Here is a 26,169-nt window from a genome sequence, read left to right on the forward strand (position 1 = left end):
AGCTCCTGCACGTTTCTCCCCTTGTGTAGGCGACTATCGCTGCCAAGTGAACTCTTAAGGAGGATGAGCTAAGGTTCTTCTCCAGCAAGTGCGTCAGGTACCTTAGCACTGTGGAGTCCCTCTTTATTTTATTGTGGAGTCTTTCCTGTCTGCACCATGTTGTGAATCTTTTCCATTTCGCAACGTAGCACTTTCGAATGCTGGGCCTTCGTGCCTCCCGAAGTACCCTCAGGGTGCTTTCTGGTAGTCTCAAATGTGCGAACTCTATGTCCTCAGGAGCCACGCCACTAGGCTCATGCTCTCTGGCTCTGGATGTAGTACCTCTCCGTTCTGCATGGAGAGTAGGTCTTTCCTCCTGCTGAATCTGTGGGGTGCACACTGTGTCATCTCCATGATCTGCGAGTACCATGTCTGCCTCGCCCACTGTGGTGCGACCAGTATCAGTGTCATGTTGCTCGCTCTGCACTTGCTCAGCACTCTGTGCATCAGTGGTATCGGGGGAAAGGCGTAAGCAAATGTCCCTGACCAATCTATCCATAGGGCATTCCCCAGTGACCCCTCCTCGGGCTGCCTGGATGCGAAGTTTTGGCATTTTGCATTCTGGCATGTGGCAAACAGCTCCACCGATGGTGTCCCCCACCTGTCGAACCGGTACCTTGTCTCCTGAGCATTGAGCTCCCACTCGTGGGATGCCGATGTCTGTCTGCTGAGCCAATCGGCTTGTATGTTGTCCTTCCCTGGTAGGTGTATGGCTAGCAGGTCTATCTTGAGAGGGATGGCCCATCTCCATATCTCCTGCGCCAGCGTTGAAAGTGGTGCTGACTGTGTGCCCCCCTGCTTGTTGATGTAGAACATCGCAGTGGTGTTGTCTGTTTGTATCAATACCTTGTGTTTGTACAGTCTTGTTTGAAAGGCTTTCAGTGCAAGGAAGATTGTCTTCAGTTCTAGGTAATTGATGTGCTTTGCCGCATCTGTTGTCGTCCACAGTCCCCTCACCTTGAGCTCCTCCATGTGAGCGCCCCATCCCTTCAGGGATGCGTCTGTGGTGATGGTCACTGTTGGCGTTGGGGGCGTTAGAGGCTTTCCCCTTGTTATGTTCTCCATGGTCCACCATGCCATCTCCTTCTGCACTGCGTGCGTTACAACCACTAGATCCTCCCAACCGCCTGTAGCTTGTGACCATTGCTCCTGTAGCCATTCTTGAATGGGTCTCATGTGGAGTCGTACATTTGGTACCAGGTGGATGCATGATGCCATCATGCCCATGATCTTGCTCGCAGTCCTCACTGTCCGAGCTTGTCCCTTCCGGTAGAGGCGAGTTTCCTTCACCAGCGCCCTCGCCCTCTTCTCGCTGGGGAACACCTTGCCCTGTAAGGTGTTGATCTGTGCTCCCAGGAAGATTTTGACCTGTTCCGGCTCCATTGATGATTTCTTCCAATGGATGGAGAACCCCAGGCTTATGAGCGTGCTCGTCACTGTATGTGCGTGCTGCTTGCATCTCTGGTATGAGTTTGCTTTCACCAGCCAGTCGTCCAGGTAAGGGTATAAGTGTATAATTTGCCTTCGTAGGTGCGCTGCGACTGCTGCGAGGCACTTTGTGAAAACTCTTGGTGCTGATTTTAGTCCGAAGGCCAGTGTCGTGAACTGGTAGTGGCTTTCTCCAATGGTGAACCTGAGCATGTGTTTGTGCTTTCTGTTCATTGGGATGTGCAGGTAGGCGTCTTTGAGGTCTATTGTGACCATGAAGTCCCCGGTCTGCAATTGTGGGAGCACCTCTTGCAGGGAGGTCATTTTGAATTTTTGCGTTCTTATGAATTTGTTCAGGAACCGTAAGTCTAGAATGGGTCTCATTGTCTCGTCTACCTTTGGTACCAGGAAGTACGTTGAGTATATTCCTGTGTTTCTTTCCTTGAAGGGTACCCGTTCTATGGCCTGCTTCCGCAGGAGTTCCTTTGCCTCCTCCTGATGATACTGCAGCTGCTTGCTCGCTAGTGTTTTTCTTTTTGGTTTTCTGCTTGTTGGCCTCCCCTCCAACTCTATGCAGTATCCGAATTGGATAATGATGAGGATCCATTTGTCTGATGTGATTTCTCTCCACTCTCGGAGGTAAAATCTTAATCTTCCTCCCACTGGTGTCATGTGGTCGTAGGTGTCTAGTTTGTCTTGACCCATCTGTACGTGCTGCCCCCTGGGATCTTTTTTGTGGGCGGGCACACGGAGTTTTTTGAAGTCACTTAGAGGTGGGCTGCTGCCCTCCTCTCCTATTTTGTCCCCGTCCGTTTCTCCCTCGAAAGGACTGGCCTCTTTGTTGGTACTGCCAGGACTGCTTCTGCTGACCATGCTGAGCCTGCGAGTCTGCCTGGTGCGTTTGCTGGAAAGCCTGGTGTCATGTACCTGGCTGGTTTCCGCCTCTCCCGCCGGGCCTCCGTGACGGGGTGCCCCTCTTGTTCCCTCTGAACTGCAATGCTCCCATGGATCTTGCTGTTTCATTATCTTTTTTCAGTTGACTGAGCGTTTCATCAACTGTTGTTCCGAAAAGCGTGCTGCCGTTGAACGGTGTGTTCAGGATGCTGTGTTGCACCTCCGGTTTGAAACCTGAGATCCTGAGCCAGGCGTGCCTCCTTTCCGTGACACCCATCATCATGAGCCTGCTGGCTGTGTCTGCCCCATCCAGGGCCGTCTTAAGGCAAGAATTAGCTGCGTTCTTTCCCTCTTCAACCAGCTTTTCGGCCTTCTGCCTGGCATCCTGGGGCAGGTCCTTCACCAACTGCCCCAGCCCCTCCATGATCTGGTACATGTGCCTGTTTATCAGGGCGTAGGAATTAGCCATGCGCCAGTGGGTCGCGGCATTCCGTTCGATCCTTCTGCCCACCAGATCCATCCTTTTGCTCTCCTTATCCGGTAGCGGGCCCGAGGTAGTGGGTACGTTAGCGCACCTCCTTGTTGTGGCCGTGATAATGGAGTCTGCGGAGACCGTGCCCTGAATGTAGGCCGGGTCCTTTGTGGCATGTTTGTACTTTTTCTCAGTTCTGGGAGTTACTGCCTTGCATGTTGCGGGCTCCCTGAATGCTTCCTTCCCCTGAGCCAAGACGCTTTCGAGCATTGGAAGGAATTGGCTCCTCGTTTGTGTTGGGAGCAATGTTTCTAGAAGGAAGTCTGCTTTCTGCTTCTCTTCGTCGAGCTTGAGCTTGAAAGCTGCTGCGGCAGATTGTATCACCGAGTTGTAGGCCCCGATGTCGTCCGGCGGCGAGGGCCTCGAGGGGTAAGTGTCGACCACCTCCTCCGGGCTGTCGGTGTCGACATCGATGTAATCTACCTCCTGAAGGTCAGAGGGTGCCGACTCTGTGTCCGTCCTGCCATCCTCTTCCTCCCCATAGTTGTAACTATCGTAGGGATTCCCGTACTCCTCCTGGTCGTCGATCACCTCGACGTCCTGGTCTTGTTCCTCGGCGACTTCGGCGATCTCCTCTTCCTCCTCGACCGCCTCCACCGCCGGTGGCTTGGTCTTGTGAGGGATCGTGAAGGCTTTCATCTTTGCGTCGAAATCTTTCTTCCGCTGCATGATGTTCTCCATTTCTGCCTCGAGGCGCCTTCTCTTCTTCTCCATCTCGGCCGCGTGTTCCGCGTCGGATGGGTCGGCCGCTCTTTTCGGCGGATGGCTCGTCGCCGTGCCTTTCGGTGTCGAAGTTTTCGACGTCGACGTCGAACCGGATTTTGGGTCTCTGGTCGTCGTCGTCAGTTTTGGGTCTTTCTCCCTCGGCGTCGATCGATCCTTTTCGGGGACGATTTTCGACGTTTTCTGCTGATCAGCAGCTCTCGGCGCCGGGGACTCCTTCTCGGAGGATCCGCTGGGCCTGGGAGTAGTCGCGGACGCCGCCTTTTTTGGCGTCGGCGCTTTCGGGGTCTTGCCCTCGATTTTTCTAGACTCAGAGTCTCTCGGGTTCTTGGGGGCCGAAGAGTCTCCTACCTTGTCAGAAGTCTTCGTGTAATCGGTCTCTACGACCGTGTAGCTGTCGTCTTCGGCGGCAGCGTTGTCTTCTTCCTCGGAGGACATCCCCAGCTCGTAGAGTGACGGAGTCGGGGCCTTCCCCTGCAGGGCGGCGTGTGCTACCCTCTGCCTCTCTCTCACACGAAGGGTCTTCGGGGCGAAGGCGGAACAGGCGTTGCAGTCTCCGCTTTCATGGTTCACAGGTAGGCAAAGGTTGCATACCGGGTGCTGGTCCTTCTGCGCGTACTTGTGGTGGCAGTTACGGCAGAACTTGAACGGCGTGTTGTCCATCATCGAGCGTCCAGGGCCTCTCTGGTCGCGTGTTCGTCGACGGTCGTCGAGGATCTCGATGGAAAACGCCTTATCCTTGCTGATCTTTCGTCGATGAAGTCCCCTGGAGTCTTCAGATGACTTCTCCTCGTCTTTTCTGTATTTTCTTTCTTCTTTCCCCAAAAATGTCTGGAGCCCAAACGGGAACGATCCAGACCCGACCGCGGAAAAAAAGAATCTGAAGATGGCGCCCAAGAGTGGGAGCTTCCGCAGGAAGCATGCCGACGTCACCGGAAATACACCCAAGGGGGTGTGACGCCGACGCCCACCTGGGCTAAGGAAAAAAAAAAAAACAAAGAAAAGACTACGAATCCGGACCCAACCACAAGACCGCGGAATAATGCACAGCATAGTGAATCCAGAAAGATTCACGCTGCAAAAAAATTTATTTCAAACTGCCGAACAAAGCAAAATATCGATGTTTATAACGAACCAATACTACAGATTACCTTTCTTTTTTAATTTTTTAATTTACATTGGCTTTAATTATATTTTTTTATGTATAAACATTGGATCCTTATCTCACCTCTCCATGCCTTTCACCAGCTGCCCTTCACGGAAACGAGCGTCAAAACACGTTTTGAAAAATAGAGATAGGACTACTATAATGACGTACACGCCATGTCGCTGGGGAGGCTCTTTTCCTGATCGTCAGAGGCACTTAATATCGTTTTTTTCTCAGTTTTCTTCTTGTTTTTTTTTTGGGGGGAGACCCCCCCCAGGCCCCCCAAGCCCCCCTTTTTTATAGTTCCTTTTTCTTAATGATGAACACGCAGGACGAAAGAACGAAGACTGGAAGGAAAGAACGTTGCGTGGTAAAGATGGTCGTGGAAGGCACCCGCGTTGAAAAGACGTTTGCGTGGTAAGTGAACCGTAGTAAACGTCACGCGTGGTAAAGACTTCGTAGTAAATGATGTTTCCCGGCTCGGCCTTATCACCAACACTTTTCAACATTTACGTAGCCCCTCTGGCCAGATTGGTAAAGCGCTGTGGCTTTGCATTGGTGTCTTACGCCGATGATATGCAGCTTATAGTTTCTGTAACTGAGTCTGCAGATGCTAGGGCAGCTGATTTCTGTAAATGTACCTCAGATTTGATGACCTGGATGAGTTCGAACTTTCTGAAGCTGGACGCTGAGAAACCGAAAGTCTTGGAGTTTGGCTCGAAAAACTCAATCTGGAATCCGCTGTGGTGGCCTAGTACAGCTGGCACTTGCCCAGTGCCAGTCATAAAGGCCAGGAATCTCGGAGTTATGTTTGATAAAACCCTCACCTGGGCGTTGCAGATTAATCAGGTCTCGCCTGCATTTCTTTTATGCTAAGGGGCTTGAGAAAGATTCTCCCTTACATCCCCTTCTCCCTGAGGAAAACGGTGGTAGAAGCCACCATTTTATCTAGAATCGACTATTGTAATGCCCTGTATTTGGGAATGGGTACTGCTCAACTGGACAAACTTCAGTCTATTCAGAATGCGGCAGCCAGCGTTCTGCTTGGGTTACCTAAACATCAGCCGACATCGAAAGCGATAAAGAATCTTCACTGGCTTCCGGTAAGACGACGCATTGAATTAAAATCATTCTGCCTAGTGCACAAAGCTTTGTTTGGAACTGGGGCCGAGGATGTGCAAGCTTTGTTTTCACATTACTTTCCTCCACAGACTTTAGGGCCATCCACCCTTGGCCTTGTACAAATCCCGAAGATAAAAAGAGCACGCTGCGGAGGAAAGCGGTTTTCCTTTTTAGCATCCAAGCTCAGGAACACTCTACCAGTACATCTGAGAAGATTACCTAACAGGCTGGCATTCAGGAAAGAAATTAAAACATGGCTCTTTTGCCAACTCTAATGTATGCGTATTATGTCTCAGCTCATTTCTACCCCAGCGCCAAGACGCCTCGGCAGTAGTGCGCTTTACAAATACCGTCAGTCAGTCAGCTAGCTACTTATGTTCAATGAAAACCATCCTGAGCTGCTAATATCAGTGTTGTACACATCAGACAAGATTAAATTAGTGACCACCCTAAGCATGGTTACCAGCTGTGATCTCCTAAGTGTAGGATTGCCAGCAGTAATGTAAAAATGGCTTAGACAATTTGGAATTACTCTACAAGGGCAGTACATAGGAGTCACAGATGCAACGTCCCCTGCCACCAAAGTAATCATTTTAGTAATAAGTCTCTCAAGACTGCATGATTTATCATTTAAATATCAGATTAAAATAGATTTAGGAATTATGGTTTCTGAAATTACAAACATTTTTATATCAAATACACACTTTTGAATGTTGGTATACATATATTAATTCAACCAAACAAAAGCTTCTTATTTGGAAGGCTGGACTGCACACAGGAGAGCTACTCACAGGTAGCTGGAGAGCTATCAGTAGCTCACGAGCTACTGTTTGGAGAAGCCTGGCCTAAAACAAATTAAGCCAGCAAAGCGATGGGCGGAATGCATTCCTAGGTCAGCTTTTAGAATGTCTAGATATGTCTTACATATATTTATATTGTGTATTTTAGGTTTTTTGTTGTCCACAGATACAACATTGATACATACATTTTGTGGCTTCCAGAAGAATGCGGTTTGCCGAAGCACGAGTAGAGAAAATGAGAACATTGACTATAGTCACAATGCACAAGTTACTACTTGTGTAACGATATATCTGTAAGAGACATTAGTTAGTGATAGATTCCTTACCTTAGAATATTCCCAGGCGTCAGACTGGATCCGGAAAGCTTTCGTTAGCAGTACCCCTGCGCGTCGAGAGGCGTCGTTGTACAGCTCCGCGTGCGTTGTTGGCGTCGTATTCGCCGAGATGTTGTCACTGGAGCTACTTAGACGCGCTCAGGCGCGCTAACTTTAATTCTGTACACAACTTTCGAAACGCAGAGCCATGTAAGATACTGACCACTGGTGCGTAGAAACCAGGGCCTGAAAGGATGACCGTAACCCTAGAAATCAGTTCGCAGAACGGAGAGGATGGGTGGGGCGGTAAGGAATCTATCACTAACTAATGTCTCTTACAGCTATATCATTACACCAGTAGTAACTTGTGCATCTGAAAGAGACACGTTAGTGATAGATTCCTTACCTTAGAATAGATACCCCAGCAATACCAACCCCGGTAGTGGGTCTGCAAACCAGATTACACCAGAAAGTCAGGGAGAACAGAACGGCCAAAGAAGCCATCTCTCCGGACCAGACTGTCAAGGCAATAATGCGTTGTAAAAGTGTGCAGCGAAGCCCACGTGGCAGCCTGACAGATGTCTTTCAGGTGGACACCACCTCCCTGTGCCGTAGTAGCTGCTGTCGCCCTTGTAGAATGGGCACACAGCCCCACTGGAGGTCCCTTTATAGCCATAGAATAACAGGCCTTGATACACAAGACGACCCAGCGGGAGATAGTCCTCTTGTGAACAGCCGGGCCTTTCGTGGCACCTGCGTAGCCAACAGAGAGCTGGTCATCCACCCGGAATGCTTGTGTGCGATTCAGGTAAAAGGAGAGCGCACGTTTTGGGTCCAGACCAGTGGCGGCTAGTAACATTTGAAAGTGGTGAGGGGTAAAATAATAGTCATACTACAGTAGTCTTTGTCACCAGAACCTCTACCGTAATTGAGCATACATATCACTGAAAAATATATTTTTTCTCTCTCCACACATTCTCTCACTCTCTCACACACACAGGCAAACACACACACATACACCTCACGCAAACACACAGCACACACAAACTGGTTTAAGCTCTGCCCGTGTGACCAGTGCCGGGCAGAAAGGCCACACGTTAAGCAGCTCAATAACATGACTTGCATGAATGTAACCGTTTTAGTGACCATAACAATGACACAAATACAAAAAATATGAAAGTATGACCCTTTCACTTGCGCTGAGCAGAATGAAATTTAAGAGTAAGTACTAACAAACATACACAAGCAAGCACTGGCGAAAACAGTTTGTCTGGCTTTTTCATAATTGCTGAGGGGTGCAGTGAAGCAGATCCAGTCAAGTTGGCCATACGCCTCCTAGGTTCAAAACTCAATGTCACGTGGTGAATGCAGCGCTGTTGGCCCTGACACTGCATTATGCTGACAGGTGTTTTGATGCAAATACACTCATTTTGCTTTTTGCCCTGACATACTAAGTGTGGGCTCAGGTGTTGCGTTTGTGTGTTGCAACATTGCTGATTGGCATGCTTGTGTTTAGGTCTCGTGTGTCAAGATTTTACATCCAGGCTGAACATTCGGACAGGCATTTGACCAACAACAAGGATTAATGGGTTTTACGGCACTTTGTGCAAACTTTATACTACTCCAATTGTGGTGTACGCCAGCCCTTGGCTATCCTCTGACACTCTTGTTTTTACCCCTACATTTGCACTTTTACATGCAGGAAGTGTGCGCGTGTGAAATGTACAAAATAAGCATTGCATATACTGTGCATTTGAAGAAGAAGATTGTGGAGAAGTGTGGCTCAATGGTTAGAGCGGCAGACCCTGGCAGAGGTCTAGCCCGGGACCAGGGTTCAATTCCCCGCCTCGGCGGGTCTTGGGCTCAAAATTCCACGGACCTGAAAATTCTCGCCTCGGTGCCTATTCCAATCATGGAGTCCCACTCTGCAACTCTGGGCAATAGCTTGCTTAATCTCCACAACGGCCCCCACAACGCTAAGGATGCCTGGTCTCCACCTTGGGGGTGCCCAGGAGTGGACACCTCACAGGGAAAGCCAGGATGGGTTCCACAGCGGTATTCGTACAAGCGCCTTGAGACCCTTGCGGGTGAGTAGTGCGCTATACAAGTATCAATTTACATTTACATTTATGTACTTATTATGAGATTGCCCTCAAAACCTGCTGAGTATGTCCTCAATACAGGGATAGGCTTGTCCTTGTGCTGGACTGTGCGTAGAATTCTGTATTTAGATTGAGGAATTACCAACGAAATCAGCATTTGTGAGTCGAATTCTACATTTCCCAGCATTTCACCATGTTTTTATCGGGAAAATCTGTGTACAGAAAGCAACTCGTAACTCGTAAGTGCAGTTTTCAGCCAACTTCTGTTTCCACCGTAAATGCAATTACAGCGAAACTCATCAGGCCCATATACGTGACTGCATATACACTTTTATTGCCAGGCAGCCACTTTAAATACCTCCCCTAATGGAATTCAGGTTACACTACACAAGATCAAAGAAGAAGCGGCGGCCAGGATTCTTTCTCTGTCTGAGAAAAGTCACATAAATTGGACTCTGGAAATGAGCGGCTGCATCGAGGGATATATGAATATGGCATTTCACTCTTTCTTTCCCTCTCGTAACTCAGCTGTGGAATGGCATTCTAAGAATATACTGGAGCCCGGGCTACTCCAAACGGCCCTCGGTCTTGCAAATACATCAAAACTGGCGTGAAAACGTAACATAGAATTATAGTGAAAAATAAAACCGGTAATATGGTACATTCATATCACTAGTGATTTAAACACGGCGTTTATATTTTTCATAGAATAAAATATAGCAGCGTAATGCAACGAAACACAAAAGTACTTCAACAGTCGGTTCAAGGGTGATGATCTTTCAGCAGCGGCTGCTGGCATGCTCTCGGGAGGGAGGGGGGGTCGTGGGTGGGGAATAAAAAAATAAAAATAAAACTTACCTTACTGCAGGGAGTGTCAGGGACCGCGCCGTCTCTGATCCTAGCCGGTCATGGTGCAGTAGCAGCCAGGTCCTCGTGTTCCTGCTACAATGGCAGCGTTGTGATTGGCCAGGCGCAGCAGAAAGCGCCCCAGCCGGACCATTTTCTGTATGTAGGCTGCATGGAGCCTACATACAGAAAAAGAGGGAGTGCGCATGACTGCTTTGTTCGGCCACGGGGCCAACCAAACAGTCACTACCCACAACAGTGGGCAAAGCCATTCCCCCCAGGCCCTCGAGCAGGTCCGCCCACCTGCCCACCCCCAACCAGGCACAGAGGCAATTCTGCTTTTATGCAGTGTGAGAAACAGAAACATAAATGGTAGTTTTTACCGTTTATGTTTCTGCCTTCTCGCACTGCGAGAAAGCAGTGGGGTGATGCCCCCATGCCCCAATGGGGGAGCCGCCACTGGTCCAGACGGTGGAGCCTCTCTTCCTCTCTGGAAGGACGCTGAGTCGGAAAGAAAGTGGGCAAGGTGATAGTCTGCCCGATGTGGAAGCAGTGAAAACCTTTGGCAAGAAGGAAGGACGAGTGCGAAGCACAACCTTGTCTGGATTAAGCGTCAGAAAAGGAGGCTTACAAGAAAGAGAATGAAGCTCACTCACTCTCCTGGCAGAGGTGATAGCCACCAGGAAGGCAGTTTTCAAAGTCAGAAGACTTAAAGGACAACTGTAAAGCGGCTCAAAGGGAGCGCTCATGAGATAAGTCAAAACAAGATTCAAGTCCCACTGAGGCATTACGAAAGGAACAGGAGGGAACATATGCGTAATGCCTTTTAAGAATCTCTGTACAACAGGGGACTTGAAAAGAGAAGGCTGGTCTGGAAGTCTCAGAAAGGCTGAAATGGCCGAAAGATAGCCCTTGATAGCGCCCAGAGCAGAGCCCTGCGGGCCAAAGAAAGAAGGAAATAAGGACCTCAGAAAGAGGGACAGAAAGGGGATCCACAGTCTTGGCTGTGCACCATGCCACAAATGTTTTCCACCTTTAGGCGTATACCGATTTAGTGGAGGGGCGCCTGGCTGCCAGAATGACATCACAGACTTAGGGAGGCAAGTCAAATGGAATCAACTGTCGTCGCTCAATCTCCACGCATGTAGGTGGAGGCTGGATAGTTTCGGGTGGAGAACCTTCCCCTGCTGCTGCGACAGAAGATTCTCCCGCAGAGGCAGTCGGATTGGGGGATCCAGTCTCATACTCAGAAGCTCTGGATACCAAACTCTTAGAGCCCAATCCGGAGCCACAAGGACGACTTGGGCCCGGTCGCGCCTGATTTTCTTCAGCACTTTGGGTAGAAGAGGTATAGGCGGAAAGGCGTACAACAGACCGAAGCTCCACTCGCGACGAAAAGCATCACCGAGCGAGTGACGCCTTGGAAATTCCAACGCGCAGAACTGTGGAGATTGCGCATTCTCTTCTGTGGCGAATAGATCTAACAAAGGCTCTCCCCACTGTTGAAAGAGACCTTGCGCCACCTCCGAGTGAAGACGCCATTCGTGATCCATCAGACACTGGCGGCTGAGCTCGTCTGCCCTGGCGTTCAAGATCCCGCCAGGTGTTGCACCATCAAAAAAATGCCATGATGTTCCAGCCATGTCCAGAGGCGCAGAGCCTCCTGACACAGGGTCCACGACCCCACCCCGCCCTGTTTGTTGCAATAGCACATGGCGGTGGTGTTGTCCGTGAACACCTGCACTACCTTCCCCCTGACAGAGGGAAGGAATGCCTTCAGCGCAAGAAGGATCACCCAAAGCTCTAATAGGTTGATATGGAGTTGGGACTCCGCCGGAGACCAGAGGCCTCTGATCTCCGCCTCTCCCATGTGGCTGCCCCATCCCAGGAGGGACGTATCAGTCACCACTGTGTGTTCCGGTTGGGGAAGGGAGAGGGATCTGCTGCTGACCCAATGCTGATTCGTGAGCCACCACTGCAATTGTTGTGCAGTGTCCTCAGAAATCTGGACGTAATTTGACAGGTTTTCCTGATGCTGCGCCCACTGGAACTTCAGGTCCCACTGCAGAGCCCGCATATGCCACCTGGCATGGTTGGTCAGCAGGATGCAGGAGGCCACAAGTCCCAGCAGCCTCAAGGTTGTCCTGACCGACACCCAGGACAAAGGCTCAAAGATCAGAATCATATCCTGAATGTCCTGGACTTGCTGTTAGGGAGGGTAAACCTGAAACTGTGCCATGTCCAGAACCGCTCCGATGAAGAGGAGCTTCTGGGAGGAAACCAGGTGCGACTTCGGCAAGTTGATGGAAAACCCCAGCAAATGCAGGAGGTCGGCCGTAGTCTGGAGGTGGGAGTGTCTGGGGCGAGCCCGCCTTCAACAACCAGTCGTCGAGATAAGGGAAGACTGAAACCCCTGATCTGCGCAGATGAGCTGCGACCACCGCCGTCACTTTTGTGAACACCCGAGGGGCGCTGGTAAGTCCAAAAGGGAGCACAGTGAACTGAAAATGCTCCTGGCCCACCATAAATCGCAGGTAACGCCGATGGGCCGGCAGGACGGGAATATGAAAATAAGCATCCTGCAAGTCCAGCGCCACCATCCAGTCTTGTGGATCGAGAGCAGACAAGACCTGAGTTGAGAGTTAGCATTTTGAACTTCTGCTTCCGGAGGAAGCGATTTACGCTCTGAAGGTCCAAGATGTGACGTAGACCCTTTGTCCTTCTTCGGAACCAAGAAGTAGTGGGAGTAACAACCACGACCTACTTCTGGCGTCGGAACGCACTCGATGGCCTCCTTGGCCAAGAGAGCCATAACTTCCTGCTGGAAAAGTGCCAAATGATCCCCCGACATGTGGTGGAACTGCGGTGGCATGGCTGGGGGGGTAGACTCACAGGGGAGGGCTTAGCTCCTTCTGACAATCTCCAGAATCCACCTGTCTGATGTAATGGTGCACCAGTGGGGGGGATGATGACGAATCCTGCCATCCACTGGCGTCTGGTGGGCCTGAAACACCGGACTAGGAAGGTGTGGAGGCACTGGCAGCGAGGGTGTTGGTGGACTCACCCGCACGCTGACCCAGTGACCCGCCTCTGCGAGCCCCACATCCACGGCTGCGCTGGGACTGTTGCTGCACAGGCTTGTTCTGAAATTAACGTGTTTGTACGCCCCTACCGGAGCTTCAAAAGGAACGAAAGTTAGAAGCGGAAGGAGTACGTGTGGCCGAAAGGCCTAAGGACTTGGCCGTGGCTCGAGAGTCCTTGAAATGCTCCAATGTGGAATCCGCATTATCACCAAAAAGGCGAGTGCCATCGAAGGGCATGTCTATCAAAGTATTCTGGACATCCGCAGAAAAAACAGTCGTCCTCAACCAGGCATGACGGCGTACCGCCACCGTTGTGGAAATCGCCATGCAGTGATGTGGAGTGATGAAGCGTAGAGGGGAGTGTGAAATGACCATTACATTTGCACAGACATACAGTTTACAGTATACAGTGCACAAAGTAGAATGTTTGGAAATGTCATCACCTAGTGCATTGATTTAATTTGATCGTATTAAAATATGTTTCCACCGCACTTCAGAATTACAAAATAAATTGCTTCATTTGTACTTTCCTAATTCTGATATATTCTTACATATCTGTACAGTTCATTTAGTCATTTCAATTTTATTGTATGTTAGAAAAAAACCTTTCCTTCCACATCAAGATTATTACATAAATCCTATCACTTTGAAGTCAGAGAAAGATACGTAAACACGAATCTTTCTCGGAAGACAAAACCTGACATTTGACCTCTGTCTTTGAATGCACAGCAAATGTGACAATTTAAGAACAAGATCTAAAGGCCTGTTTACAGAAAGCGAGCACTGTGGAAGAATACTGTAAATAGGGTATCCTCCACAGGTGGGAGGAATGCAAGCTGGACAGCCTAAAATAAATAAAGCAAGCAAATAGAAAGCAAGAAAGTGTGAATTAAAAACCACAAAACCAATGGTAAGCAATGGGTAAAATGCATTCCCAGAAAAGCTTTCAGAATGTTCCTAAGATGTCTTTGGCCAAACCACACAGCTGTGCTGTCTGGTAGGCTTCGACCTAAAAACGCAGAACTTAAGGTAGGACAGCACAGCACCTCATTCCCATCCTCTCTGTTCCTTGCAGGTCAGGGGGGATGGCTGTTGGGTGCGGAAGAATGCACAACCCTAGATTTCACGGCAACAGGAGAAATACATTGCTGTTCCTCCTGGTGAAAAGAAAGTGCCCGGCTTCCCACCAGTAGCAGGCGTATTGATTCTCACCTCCTGTCCTGGGGGTCGGTGCTGCAGTAGGTCACACTGTTAACAGGATAATGACGTCGGAAAAACAACCTGTAGGAGCAGATGGGTAGAAGGAGGGCAATCAGTAAAAATTAACAGTGTTTAAGACCAGACTCTGCCACAAAGTTTTCACTCCCCCTACGTACCAGAAATTGGCCCTTGGCTCATCAATTCACACCTCCTTACCTCAAACACCAATGGTAGTGGAAACGAGCAGCCTCATTGTCTCTTATCACACGCTCCCTGAGTGCCAAAATCCTTCTTACCCTCTGGCACTCCATCACACCTTCTGGACTGCAGAAAAAGCCAGGCTTTTATCCTTATCGTACTACCTGTGTAGGCCAAATACACAGTCTGGTACCTCACACGTTTTAGATGAATCCACAGGCATCTGCTCCTGCTTCACGGCCAGGACAGAGTGTGTGCCAGAAGAGAAGACACTGACCCCTTACATGACACCTGTTAGGTGCCAGAGAACCTCAATTCATGGTACCATGGAATCCAGACACCATGCCATCTGCCAGTATCTCACAATATGAGGTGCCAGAAAATCTGCCATTACCTCATATCTACGTTATCCAGAACCACTCACCTCACACTGCCTGGGCACGAAAAACCGTATCATCAACCCCACACCTCAAATACTATAGCAGCCAGAAACTATTTGATCTGCCACTACCAAACACCCATAGAATTCATTAAACCATACGTTCTGCTCTTCACATCACAAGCCCTGGTTGCCCCAAAGTAGTCTCTTGTGCTTTTCCTAAAGAAGACTCTGGCCCTTTTATCAATGATGGTGCTTGGCCTGTTCGTAACATGGACATGTCCCCTCATCCACATTGAGTGGATTACAATATTGTTTTCTAATGAAGGCCTTCAGTGCCAGTCTTGGTTCAAAACACCTGCTATGAAGGGGCTTGCCAGGCCTAAAGACAGCCCCTATTGAACCAGAGCACAGGGAGCTGACCCTCACTGGAATTGGGGTACATGAACTTGCTCAGGTGAATCTATAACAGATTTACAATGTACACATTATGATGATAAATAGAGTGCTCAGGGACATCTCACTATCCTGCTGCTGTACAGTCTTCAGTGTGAAGTTGATGTGAGTTCTACTACTATGCGGCCCGCACTTACAAATCAGGAATGCCTTAAGTTAAACTTCCCGCTACCCAATGATACTCTGTGTGATCTTTGGTAGCTGACTGTCCGTCACTGAGATATCTTGCCTCATATGGTGTGAGGAGCTTTGTATCACTCGAGTCTGCGACTAGTTACGATAAGGGGCGGTTGGCATGAGCACTGGACATGTAAGCCGTAGTTGGTTTATACTCACTTCCTTTGATTATCGGTCAGGGTGATGCCCTGGGCGGAGACCTTGAAGTGCACGAGGCCGGCTGTGGGACGTGGATTGCAGGTCAGGGCCACACCAATGGCACGCGATACAGCTTGGGGACCGGTCAAGGACTCTGTCTCCACAGAGGTAAGGTATAGCACACTGCAAGCTGTGAGATGATAAGGTAATATTTTAAGCTCTGCTAATAGACATCGGCCCACGTCTGCACAAACACGCCACACCCAATCTATACCCACACCATCTGTGCACACCTATCTGTCCCAATCTGCCCATGTACCTGTCCTTGCACCTGCATCCTCTGTGTACATCTATCAGCACATGGTTGCTCCCACACTCACCATACCAAGGCATTCATTGCATACACCTATATGCTACAATCTCGACTCACACACCTAGCATGGCCCCTGATCTTCATGTGTATATAAACGCATCTATCTGTTTGTGCACTATGTACACCTGCCTGTCCTAATCTGCATTAGTAGGTCTGTTTCAGCCACCTGATGCAGATGTAGCTACACCTGTCTGCACCTATTCACCTACTTCCACCCCTGCAAGCTTTGTGTACACTTATCGGCCCCATTCTACACCCATAAGCCTGCTCTCTTGATGTGTACATACCTGCCCCTTGTCGCAATAGGTCGGCGGCGGTGCTCAGGTTTGTGGGAATCGTCACCTCTGGATTCTCCTCCATGGGATCTGTAAATAGGTATGAAACATCAGCAAAGATTTGCATGCAAGGGGGAGAGTGGGCCATTTCTTGTGTTTCATCCTACCAGATGTTACAGTGACTGTATTGTATAGTATAGGCCATGCCATCGTAAGCATTTCCTCTTCCACCTGGCCAGCTGAGGTTTTTTAACCCCAAGTATTACAGGTATTGAGGGAATTCAGGTTGTTGCCTCTGGTGAGCTTGCTTACCAAATGTGCAGAAAGAGGTGAAGTGGTAGGTGTGAGTGGAACCAGAAGCGAGGGGGATAAGATGATGGAGTAGAAATAAGGATCTAGAAACTTACCTGTAACAAACCTTTTGCTGCTTGGAATTGTTCTACAATCACATGCTGTGCATTATTCTACCTTCTAGTGTATGAATTTGGAAATGTTCTTCTAATATAATAAAACTTTACTTTTTGACCATCGGTGGAGCTAGCCTGGTCACTAATGTTTAATGTACTAATGACTAATGTATTTAGGGCCTGATTATGACTACGGCGGTCCATCGCCACAGTGGCGGTGCGGGCACCACCATACTGGCAGTCATACCACCCTATTATGAGTGGGGCGGTCGGACTGTCATGAGTCTGCTGCTACTGCCAGGGATCTATGATCCCTGGCGTTCATGCAGCGGTCTGAGGTCCGCAGTATGCTGGCGTGCAGCTGCGGCACCGCCAACCATATTACGAGTTTCCTCACTGCTACTATTTTCATGGCGATGAGACCGCCATGACAAGTGTGGTGGTGAGGTAATTAAGGGGGCGTTACAGGGCCTGGTGGTGTCTCATGGCCATTGGGATGAGGGGGCATGGTGTGCCCCCCTGTCTACATTCATGCACAGTTCCTGCACGGCATGGAGTTAAAAGTCCATGCCTTGCAGGAACTTGATTTGGCGTTCCCATTGTGGTGCCTTTCTAACTTCAAGCTAGAAAAGTACTGTTATAGGTAAGTAACTAGTGTCTTTAGTAGTGTGAACTCATTTCCAGACTAACATGCTGAATATTAATTATGCAGCATTATGGAAAGGGTCTAATGGGACAGGGAAAGGTCCCCTGCATGGCTCTAGATATAGAAATAGACTTTACCACAGATCCTTTACCACGCATGCCTTTACTATGAAGGTATTTACTTCACTGATAAGTATTTCTAACTTTACCACACTGTATTTTTCTTTTTTTTAAACATAATTTTCATGTTCTTCAAAAAGTGGTTTAGGTGTGGGTAGAGGTAAATGGGGGTAAGGGTGATTTTAGGGTTAAGGGATCAGTAGAGATAAGGGAGATTTGATCTCCTATTGGTGGTTAGAGGTAAAGGGAGGTAAGGTTGATTTTTGGGGTTCAGGGGTGGGTAGAGATAAAAGGAGGTAACTGTGGTTTTAGGGTTAAGGGATGGGTAGAGGTAAAGGGATGTAAGGGTGATTTTAGGTTTTGGGGGTAGGTAGCAGGAGGTAAGGGTAATTTTAGTGTTTCGTGGTGGGTTGAGGTAAAGGGAGGTTAGGGTAATGTTATGGTACAGGGGTGGATAGAGTTAAAGGGGGTAATATTGTTTTAGGGTTTAGGGATGGTAGAGGTAAAGAGAGATAAGGTAATTCTAGAGTTTTGGGGAGGGTGAGGTAAAGGGAGGCAAGGGTAATTTTAAGTTATGAGGTGGGTAGATGTAAAGTGAAGTAAAAAATAAAAAAAGGAGGGGGCGTGCAGGAAACAATCATTCAAGACTCACACAATTCTAATTGTTAGACGGTCGCCGCTGGCGCTCAAGCGGGGGCATACGCGACTTAGCGTGTCTGCGGGGACAATTACTGCAGCCTCTCATGCGCGCTGTTACTGAACTATCACATTAAACCAAATTACACGCGCCTGCTAACATCAGCCAGTTCTGTAGCCGGGCTCAGGCGGCGGATCACTACACTAATTACATGCGCCTGCTAACATGAACCAGGGCTGCAGCTGGGCCTCAAGCGGGGGGACACGTGCCTGCTAACATCAACGAGGGCTGCAGCTGGGCCTCAAGCGTGGGAACACGCGAATGACCGTATCTGAATACACACATTACACACATTCTATTTCATACCCGGACAACGTCGGGACGGGCTGCTAGTATATATATATATATTGATACCCCTCGGTTCCTTTTCGCCAGAATTTGCAGCGCTCTCTCGCCGGTTTGTAAATCCCCGAGGCAGAACCACGCCGAATTTAAATCCACAACCAATTCCCCCAACTGGGAGAAAAACGGGAAAAACTCGCGTTTGTCTTCACTTATGTGCTTTTTTATTTAATCCTCACAGCATGGAGTTTCTCAAGCAGGCAGGCACAAATCTACGTGTTTCGGGATAGCATATCCCTTGTTCACGATCAATTTGGCTCCAGGCTCTCAGTCTCAATATAGTGAGTCACATTATTACATCATTTCCTGTTTGATGTTATTTTGGCCCTCGGCCTTCTGGATGATGTCGTTTTTTGCAATTTTTTTAATACATTTTTTTATCCATCTGCATAGCCTATGTCCTTCCGCTGCAAATGCCCTTTCCAACGCTGTATTGGGTGTTGTGATTGGTGCTGTGGTTACTGAGATTACCCGCCTCAAAGGTTTGGGCTCTCTCTTTATAATATTAGTATGGATATGGATATAATCACAAAATAAACGTTAAAGGGATGTTATAGTTAGGCAAAAACGTTAGTTGAAACATAACGTTTTAAACTAACAAAATCACTGAAATTCTCCCATTATAGTTTTCTCAAGTAACTATTTCATGTCCTAAAGTAATTATAACTAGCGCCCATTAAGTTGAATTTATTGATTTCAGGGTCACGATCTTAGAAGGCAAGTTGGTCACTAATCTCTTCCGTAAAGATACTACAGCCAACTATAGCCTTTAAGATACTTGTCTCCATCTGAATAAACTTAAACGGAGTATCCCATATGGTGAATTCCTCTGGCCTAAAAATAACTGTAGCATTGACAAGAGCTTCGTCAGAGAAAAACCCATTTTGAAGGAAAAGTTCAGGAAGAGAGTGTATCCTCACAAAGAGTTGAAACAAGCAGAAGACAAAGTGTCTATGGTCATGAGGGAACAATGTTTGTTCTCAAGGGACAAGAGGACTGTAGGAGGCACAACTTGTTTTACTTGTTGATGCAATAGGGCTAGCAAGGAAATTAATAGGATCATGAGTAAACTGGCACCTAATTCGGGTGGACTGTATATTGGGATCTGACGTAACTACACAGCACACAATCACTATAGGAAATCCAAATTCCTCCGAGACACACTAAAATCTAGCTATCACAACACTAAGTTGAAACCTGCAGGTGGCTAAATCCTGAGTAGACGTCTATAAATGTCGCAACTGGAAGGCCTGCAAATTTTGTAACGACTGCAAGTCCTACAAATTGCCTACAAGGAAATAGAAAAAGTTACAGAAACACATTACTTGTGCCACTGACCATTGTGTGTATGCTCTCAAGTGCCCATGTAATGTAATATATGTAGGTTTGAAAGAGAGTGTTAAAGCATATCAGAGCGATAGGGAACATAGACACTGTTAAACCATGTAGCCAGGCATTTCAGAAGCAAACACCAAAATCCTATTTTATTGCAATTTGTTGGAATTGCCAGGGTTGAATGCAAGGAAAGATGTGGTAATAGGTAGAGAATGTAACACCAAGCATATGAATGCATGAGATATTATCCATATTTCTATAACACTTTGCCAATGACAACAGGTTATCTGCATGTGTTTTTGACTTACTTATGGGTTAGGGTTGTGACTTAATGTAATTGTAATTTCATGTATATAGAGCTTACTACCGCTACTCCGGAACCCATAAAGGATTAGTGGTGAATTTGTATACTGAAATATCAAAGTAATTTGAGTGGTGGATAGGTTAGTCAGTTATTTGGATTGAAAAGGATAGTGGAGGGATAGAAGAGGGAAAAGGTTTGCATTTAGGTAGCTCTTGCTACCCCTAATGAGGTATTGAGCACTTTTGCAGTCATGTTGTCAATACGGGCCAGAACACCTTGTTGTGAAGATGATTCTGAAAAGCTTTTAGGCTAGTTGAATTGCTAGAAGCTCTGGATGATTGATGTGAAAGTTTTTCTGAATTGGTGATCATAGACCTCATACTGTAAGGTTCTGCTTATGTGCTTCGAACCCTAAAAAGACACATCAGTGGTAATGCTGATTTGGGGAATTGAGGCTTTGAAGGGCCAGCGCTGCAACAGATTGTTGCTGTTCCACCACTGCAGAGGGCGATGGGACACTGGCCCTACCAACACTAGATCTTGTAGATGTCCCTCCGCTTGAGACCATTGTGACTGAAAAGTGCATTACAAGAGGCGCATATGTAGTTGGGGGTTTGGTACTGTGGATATGCACGACGCCATAATTCGGAGAAAACTCATGACAGTCTTCACTGTAACATGATGATGTGGTTGCGACAGAGGTAATGCTGGCTGGAACGTTTGTACCTTTTCTGTACTGGGATAGGCTTTGGCTGTTACTGAGTTCAATGTTGAGCCTAAGAATGGTAGCACTTGCAAAGGTTGGAGGTGAGATTTTGCTGTATTGAGTGTGAAGCCTTACATGTGTAGAAGGTTGATTACCTTTAGTGTGTCCTGTAGACATTAGTGCCTGGTGGGTTGTTTGATGAGCCAATCATCTAGATATGGGAACACATGCTGGCCCCCCTTTTTAGATGAGCTGCTACCACTGCGACGCGTTTGGTGAATATCCTTGGAGCTGTAGTTACTCCGAGTGGTAACACCTTGAATTGGTAGTGCTGCCCGTTGACTTGAATAACGGAGATAGTGACGGTGCACTTGGTGTATGGGAATGTGGAAGTAGGCGTCTTTTAGGTCTGTGACTGTCAAGAAATCTCCTTGCTGTACCAATAGTATCACACCCTGTACTGTGACCATGTGAAAGTGTTCCGTGGAGATATATCTGTTGAGTGGCCTGAGGCTAGAATAGGTCTTAACGTTCCGTCTTTTTTGGGCATGAGGAAGTATACCCAATGTTCCTGATGTTGTTTTGGGTCTAGATCTAGAGCCCCTCTATGAAGCAAAGCTTAAACCTCCTCTTGGAGGAATGCAAGATGTTCTGATGACATATTTTGTGTTCGTGGTGGTTTTGTGGGTGGTATAGTTTTAAAGCTCTAGGCAGTACCCTTACTCGATGATGGAAATAATTCACTGATCAGTGATAATTTGTGCCCAGTGTTGTTGGTACTGTAGTAGCCATCCGCCTACTTGTGTTATATCTTAAGGGGGGGGCTTAGTTTGTAACTGTTTAGTAAGTGTGGTGATTTTGGAGGTGGAACCAAGACCTCTGCCTCGATTATTTTTATAATGTGGTCTGTAGTAGGTCCCCCAGGAATACTGAGACTTGTATGAGCTTTGCTGTTTTTGTGCATTGTCTGAGTCTGTGGACGTGCCAGGTCTTGATGAAAATCTAAACTGTTTGCTCCGAAAGGAGCTTCTAAGCTGGAAAGCTTGTAGGTCACCCATGGCTTTGGCTCTGTATGTATTTTTTTTAATGTTCTCTAACTTCTCATCTACTAGTGGTCCAAGTAGATGTTGACCATTAAAAGGTAGATTGAGTACATTTTCTACATCTGGCTTAAAGCCTGGGACTCTAAGCCATGCATTGCGGAATGTAGTGCGCATTGGATGGTGGCATTCAAAATTATTTTGACTTCCTCCATCAATTGAGTCGCTCTTTGGCTATATTTATTTATTTTATTTATTTATAACGTTTTGTATAGCGCAAATATGACCACGGAGGGTATCAGAGAGCTTCACATTTTGGAAGGGAAGAACATAGTACAGAGAAACTGGGAATGGGGGTAACAGAGAATAACATATTTAGCTAATACCATAAAGTACCAAATTGAAAACAAACATTACTTAATAGGGTATACCAGACAACCCTGAGCTTTACAGTTGATAGACCAAAAATAATGTAGTCAGAGGGTCATTGAGAAAACAGACAAGCCATGACCATTTAAGGCAAGAACTTTTTCATTAGGATTATTTTTACTTCATGTTTGAAGGCAGCCGTGGATGGCATTCTGTGGACTTCCGCTGAGAGAGAGTTCCAGATCTTCGGTGCCGAACCAAAGAAGGCTCTGAACCTCGTTCTCTTTTTGCTAAAGGTCTGAGGTTTCAATAGGAGAGAATTTGCACTTCTTGATGGTCTACCCACTCCAGACAGTTCTAGCTTTTGAGCCAGGTAAACAGGGGTTTTGAAATGGAGGGCTTTGTGCGTCAAGCAGGCAATCTTTAGCTGTAATCTTGCTTCGTAGGGTAACTAGTTTAGAGATCTTAGGGCTGTGGATTAGTGAGCATTTCTCTTTGTACCCATAATCAATTTGGCAGTGGCATTCAATGAAGCCCTAAGTGGGGCCAAGGTATATTTGGGGAGGCCACAGAGCGTAGCGCTACCATAATCTAGCCTTGACAGTACAAGCGCTTGAACCACCTGCTTGAAGTTCTCTTGCGGAAGGAATGGTTTTAGATTTCTAAGAATCCTCAGTTGGTAGTTAGCACCCTTGCACATATTACTAATATGATTCTTCATGTTTAAGTGCATGTCCAGGGAGAGTCCGAGAGATTTAGCTGAATCTGTGATAAGAGGGGAGCGGTTGAAGGCACTGAGGTGTTTCATCAGGAGGTCTATCTTTGGCGAGTGATTAGGAGGCGATATAAGAAGGAATTCTCTTTTGACGGTATTGAGCAGGAGGTGGTTCTCAGTTAGCCAATTTTGTGTATTCGTCAGGGTAGAGTTGAGGGAAGTGCAGTCTTCAGAGTAGGTGATTTTCAGGTAAAGTTGTGTGTCATCAGCATACATATGAAAAAAAATATTCATGGAGTTTAGTGTATTTGCTAAAGGTTCCAGGAAAATATTAAAGAGTATGGGAGAAAGAGCAGATCCTTGAGGGACCCCCATGAAGACTGTAGAAGGCTGAGATAGGGATTGATTCACCGTGACTCTTTGGGATCTGTTGTGAAGGGGGGACGAGAACCATTGCAATACCAGACCGGAAAGACCCCTCCTGTGTTCCGGAATGGCTAAGAGGTTGTTGTGATTAACTATGTTGAATGCGGAAGAAAGGTCAAGGACGATGAGGAGGCAGGATTCGTTTTGGTCAAGCATTTTTAAAATGTCATCCATAATGTGAGTGAGCGCAGATTCAGTGCTGTGACCGCTCCGAAAACCAGATTGATGATGATCCAAGAATTTGAAATTCTCAATGTGCGTGCAAAGTTGCGATTCGACGAATTTTTCTAGGAGCTTAGCCAGAGTGGGGGTGTCGGAGATGGGGCGAAAGTTGTTGAAATCAGTTCTGTCTTCATTAGGTTTTTTAAGAATGGGTGATACCTGAGCTGCTTTTAGACATTCGGGAATCTTGCCTTGTGATAAAGAAGCGTTGACAATCTTTGTCCATAGGGGGATGAAATCAATTTACAATAAGTAATGCGAATCGATCTGCATTTGTAAAGACTGAATCTATGTGGGAGAAAAAGTAACTTATTATTAGGCTCTCTGTATGACCTACAGAGACAGTACCCAAGGTGAACAGCTATATTTACAAGGAAACGAACCAAAAAATGAAAGTACAGTATCAATTTCAGATTTTATCAGCAAAAAGCAAACAATCACATTTATTTACAGTACCAACAGGAACAGTGCTGTTGATATCCGGCGCAAGTGCTAAGAAAAAAGGAGAGAAAAGGGTGCTCAGGTGTTTAAGTGAGAAGTAAAGAAATCATGCTAAAAAACATTTCCAATATTTACAACAATATAAACAAGCGATAGCTTTCCGCAATTAATAATACAAACAAAAAGCCTGTTCACTTCCTTCCAGGATGAATAATGGAAGGGGAGGGGGGGGAAAGACTATGATACAGGCAATTGACAAATTGGGCGTCGACGTTTCGACCCTATTGCACGTGGGGAGTTTACTACCTCGGCTGCGGGTCTTCTTCAGGACATGGGGGGGGGGGGGACGGGAGGGGAAGAAAGGACTTGGCCACAATTCACTAGGGTTCTGGATGGTCACCTGTAAGATAGAATTAAGGTGGATTTTAGCCCAAATGCTGCTTAAAAGGTAGGTTTATTTAAAAATGAAAAAAATTTTTTGGGGGGGTACATTACCAATTGGGCTTATTTGGTCCAGATTCCGTCAATTTTAGTGGGTCACCTGTTGGGTACAAGGTAGGATACTGGTCAGTGATCAGCTCCCTAAAAGTCACTGACTGCAATTGGTAAAAACTCCTTGTATGGAGTATCCGACAACTCACCTATCTGCAAAACAGTTTAATTGCCGGTGAGTAGACTCAGACAGCCTGGGGATCCAATCTATGGGAAAGGAACACCCTGATTAGTTCCAAGTAGGACATAAAGCCCATCTAACTTTAAAGTTTAGTGGTAGGTGTGGAAATGCACAAAAAAAAGTCCTTTCTTCCCCTCCCGTCCCCCCCCCCCCCCCCCCCATGTCCTGAAGAAGACCCGCAGCCGAGGTAGTAAACTCCCCACGTGCAATAGGGTCGAAACGTCGACGCCCAATTTGTCAATTGCCTGTATCATAGTCTTTCCCCCCCCTCCCCTTCCATTATTCATCCTGGAAGGAAGTGAACAGGCTTTTTGTTTGTATTATTAATTGCGGAAAGCTATCGCTTGTTTATATTGTTGTAAATATTGGAAATGTTTTTTAGCATGATTTCTTTACTTCTCACTTAAACACCTGAGCACCCTTTTCTCTCCTTTTTTCTTAGCACTTGCGCCGGATATCAACAGCACTGTTCCTGTTGGTACTGTAAATAAATGTGATTGTTTGCTTTTTGCTGATAAAATCTGAAATTGATACTGTACTTTCATTTTTTGGTTCGTTTCCTTGTAAATATAGCTGTTCACCTTGGGTACTGTCTCTGTAGGTCATACAGAGAGCCTAATAATAAGTTACTTTTTCTCCCACATAGATTCAGTCTTTACAAATGCAGATCGATTCGCATTACTTATTGTAAATTGGTTTACTGATGATTTCAATTTAAATCTATAGTCAAGGACCACTGTTATTATATCATAAATACCCAGGTCCTTTTTGATTTTGTGGGTGAACACCCCATTAATCTAATGGTCATAGGGGGATGAAGGCATCCATGATTTCTTTGAAAACAGTCAGTGGCAATGGGTCGCTGAAGTGATTAGAAGGGTTGATGCTAAGCAGGGTTTTGTAGATGTCTTTTTCACTTTTTCTTTTATATTGTTCACGAAGATGCTGCAGTAGCTCTTGCATCTAGTGAGAAAGTAAACCTACAGAATTAGCTATGCGGAGGTGATCAGCTGCTTGTGCAGCAACACGTTTGCCTGCTGCATCAAATGTTTTGTTTTCCTTGGTGTTATTACCCAGAAATTAACTGGCTGCTTAGAAATCATGGATCATCATCAATAGATTTAAGCATTCCTTTTAACATAGGCAAGAATTGTACTGTCCTATGTGAACTAGTTAGTGTCTCTACTAGAAAGTCATCCTCGTCCTATGCACTGTGGAGAGGTGTGGCTCACTGGTTAGAGGCGGCAGACCTGTAAGCAGAGAACGGCCTGGGACCAGGGTTCAATTCCCGACGCGGCAGGGTCTTGGACCAGGGTCAACGGACTCGATAATTCTCGCCTCAGTGCCTACTCTAACCAGGGAACACACTCGGTAACTCTGGGCATTAAGCTTGCCTCATCTCTACAACGGCCCCCCACAGACGCTGGGGATACCTGGTTTCACTCTGGAGATACCCAGAAAGGGACCATCTCACAGGGAAAACCAGGACGGGTTCCCCAGC

At 47.0% G+C, this 26,169-nt stretch overlaps 1 protein-coding gene across 1 annotated transcript in view; it reads right to left on the bottom strand.

Moving 5' to 3' along the window:
* The window catches only part of TNS2 (tensin 2), a 345,025-nt gene that overhangs the window by 11,427 nt on the left and 307,429 nt on the right, over window positions 1-26,169 (bottom strand). Inside the window, exons 25-27 of the mRNA XM_078689072.1 lie at window positions 16,239-16,316; window positions 15,600-15,768; window positions 14,243-14,311 (exon numbers count right to left, since the gene is read on the bottom strand). Coding sequence (XP_078545198.1) covers window positions 14,243-14,311; window positions 15,600-15,768; window positions 16,239-16,316 — 316 coding nt within the window. The remainder of the gene's footprint in view (window positions 1-14,242; window positions 14,312-15,599; window positions 15,769-16,238; window positions 16,317-26,169) is intronic.

The sequence above is a fragment of the Lissotriton helveticus genome, chromosome 1_1, assembly GCF_964261635.1.
Source record: "Lissotriton helveticus chromosome 1_1, aLisHel1.1, whole genome shotgun sequence".
NCBI lineage: Eukaryota > Metazoa > Chordata > Amphibia > Caudata > Salamandridae > Lissotriton > Lissotriton helveticus.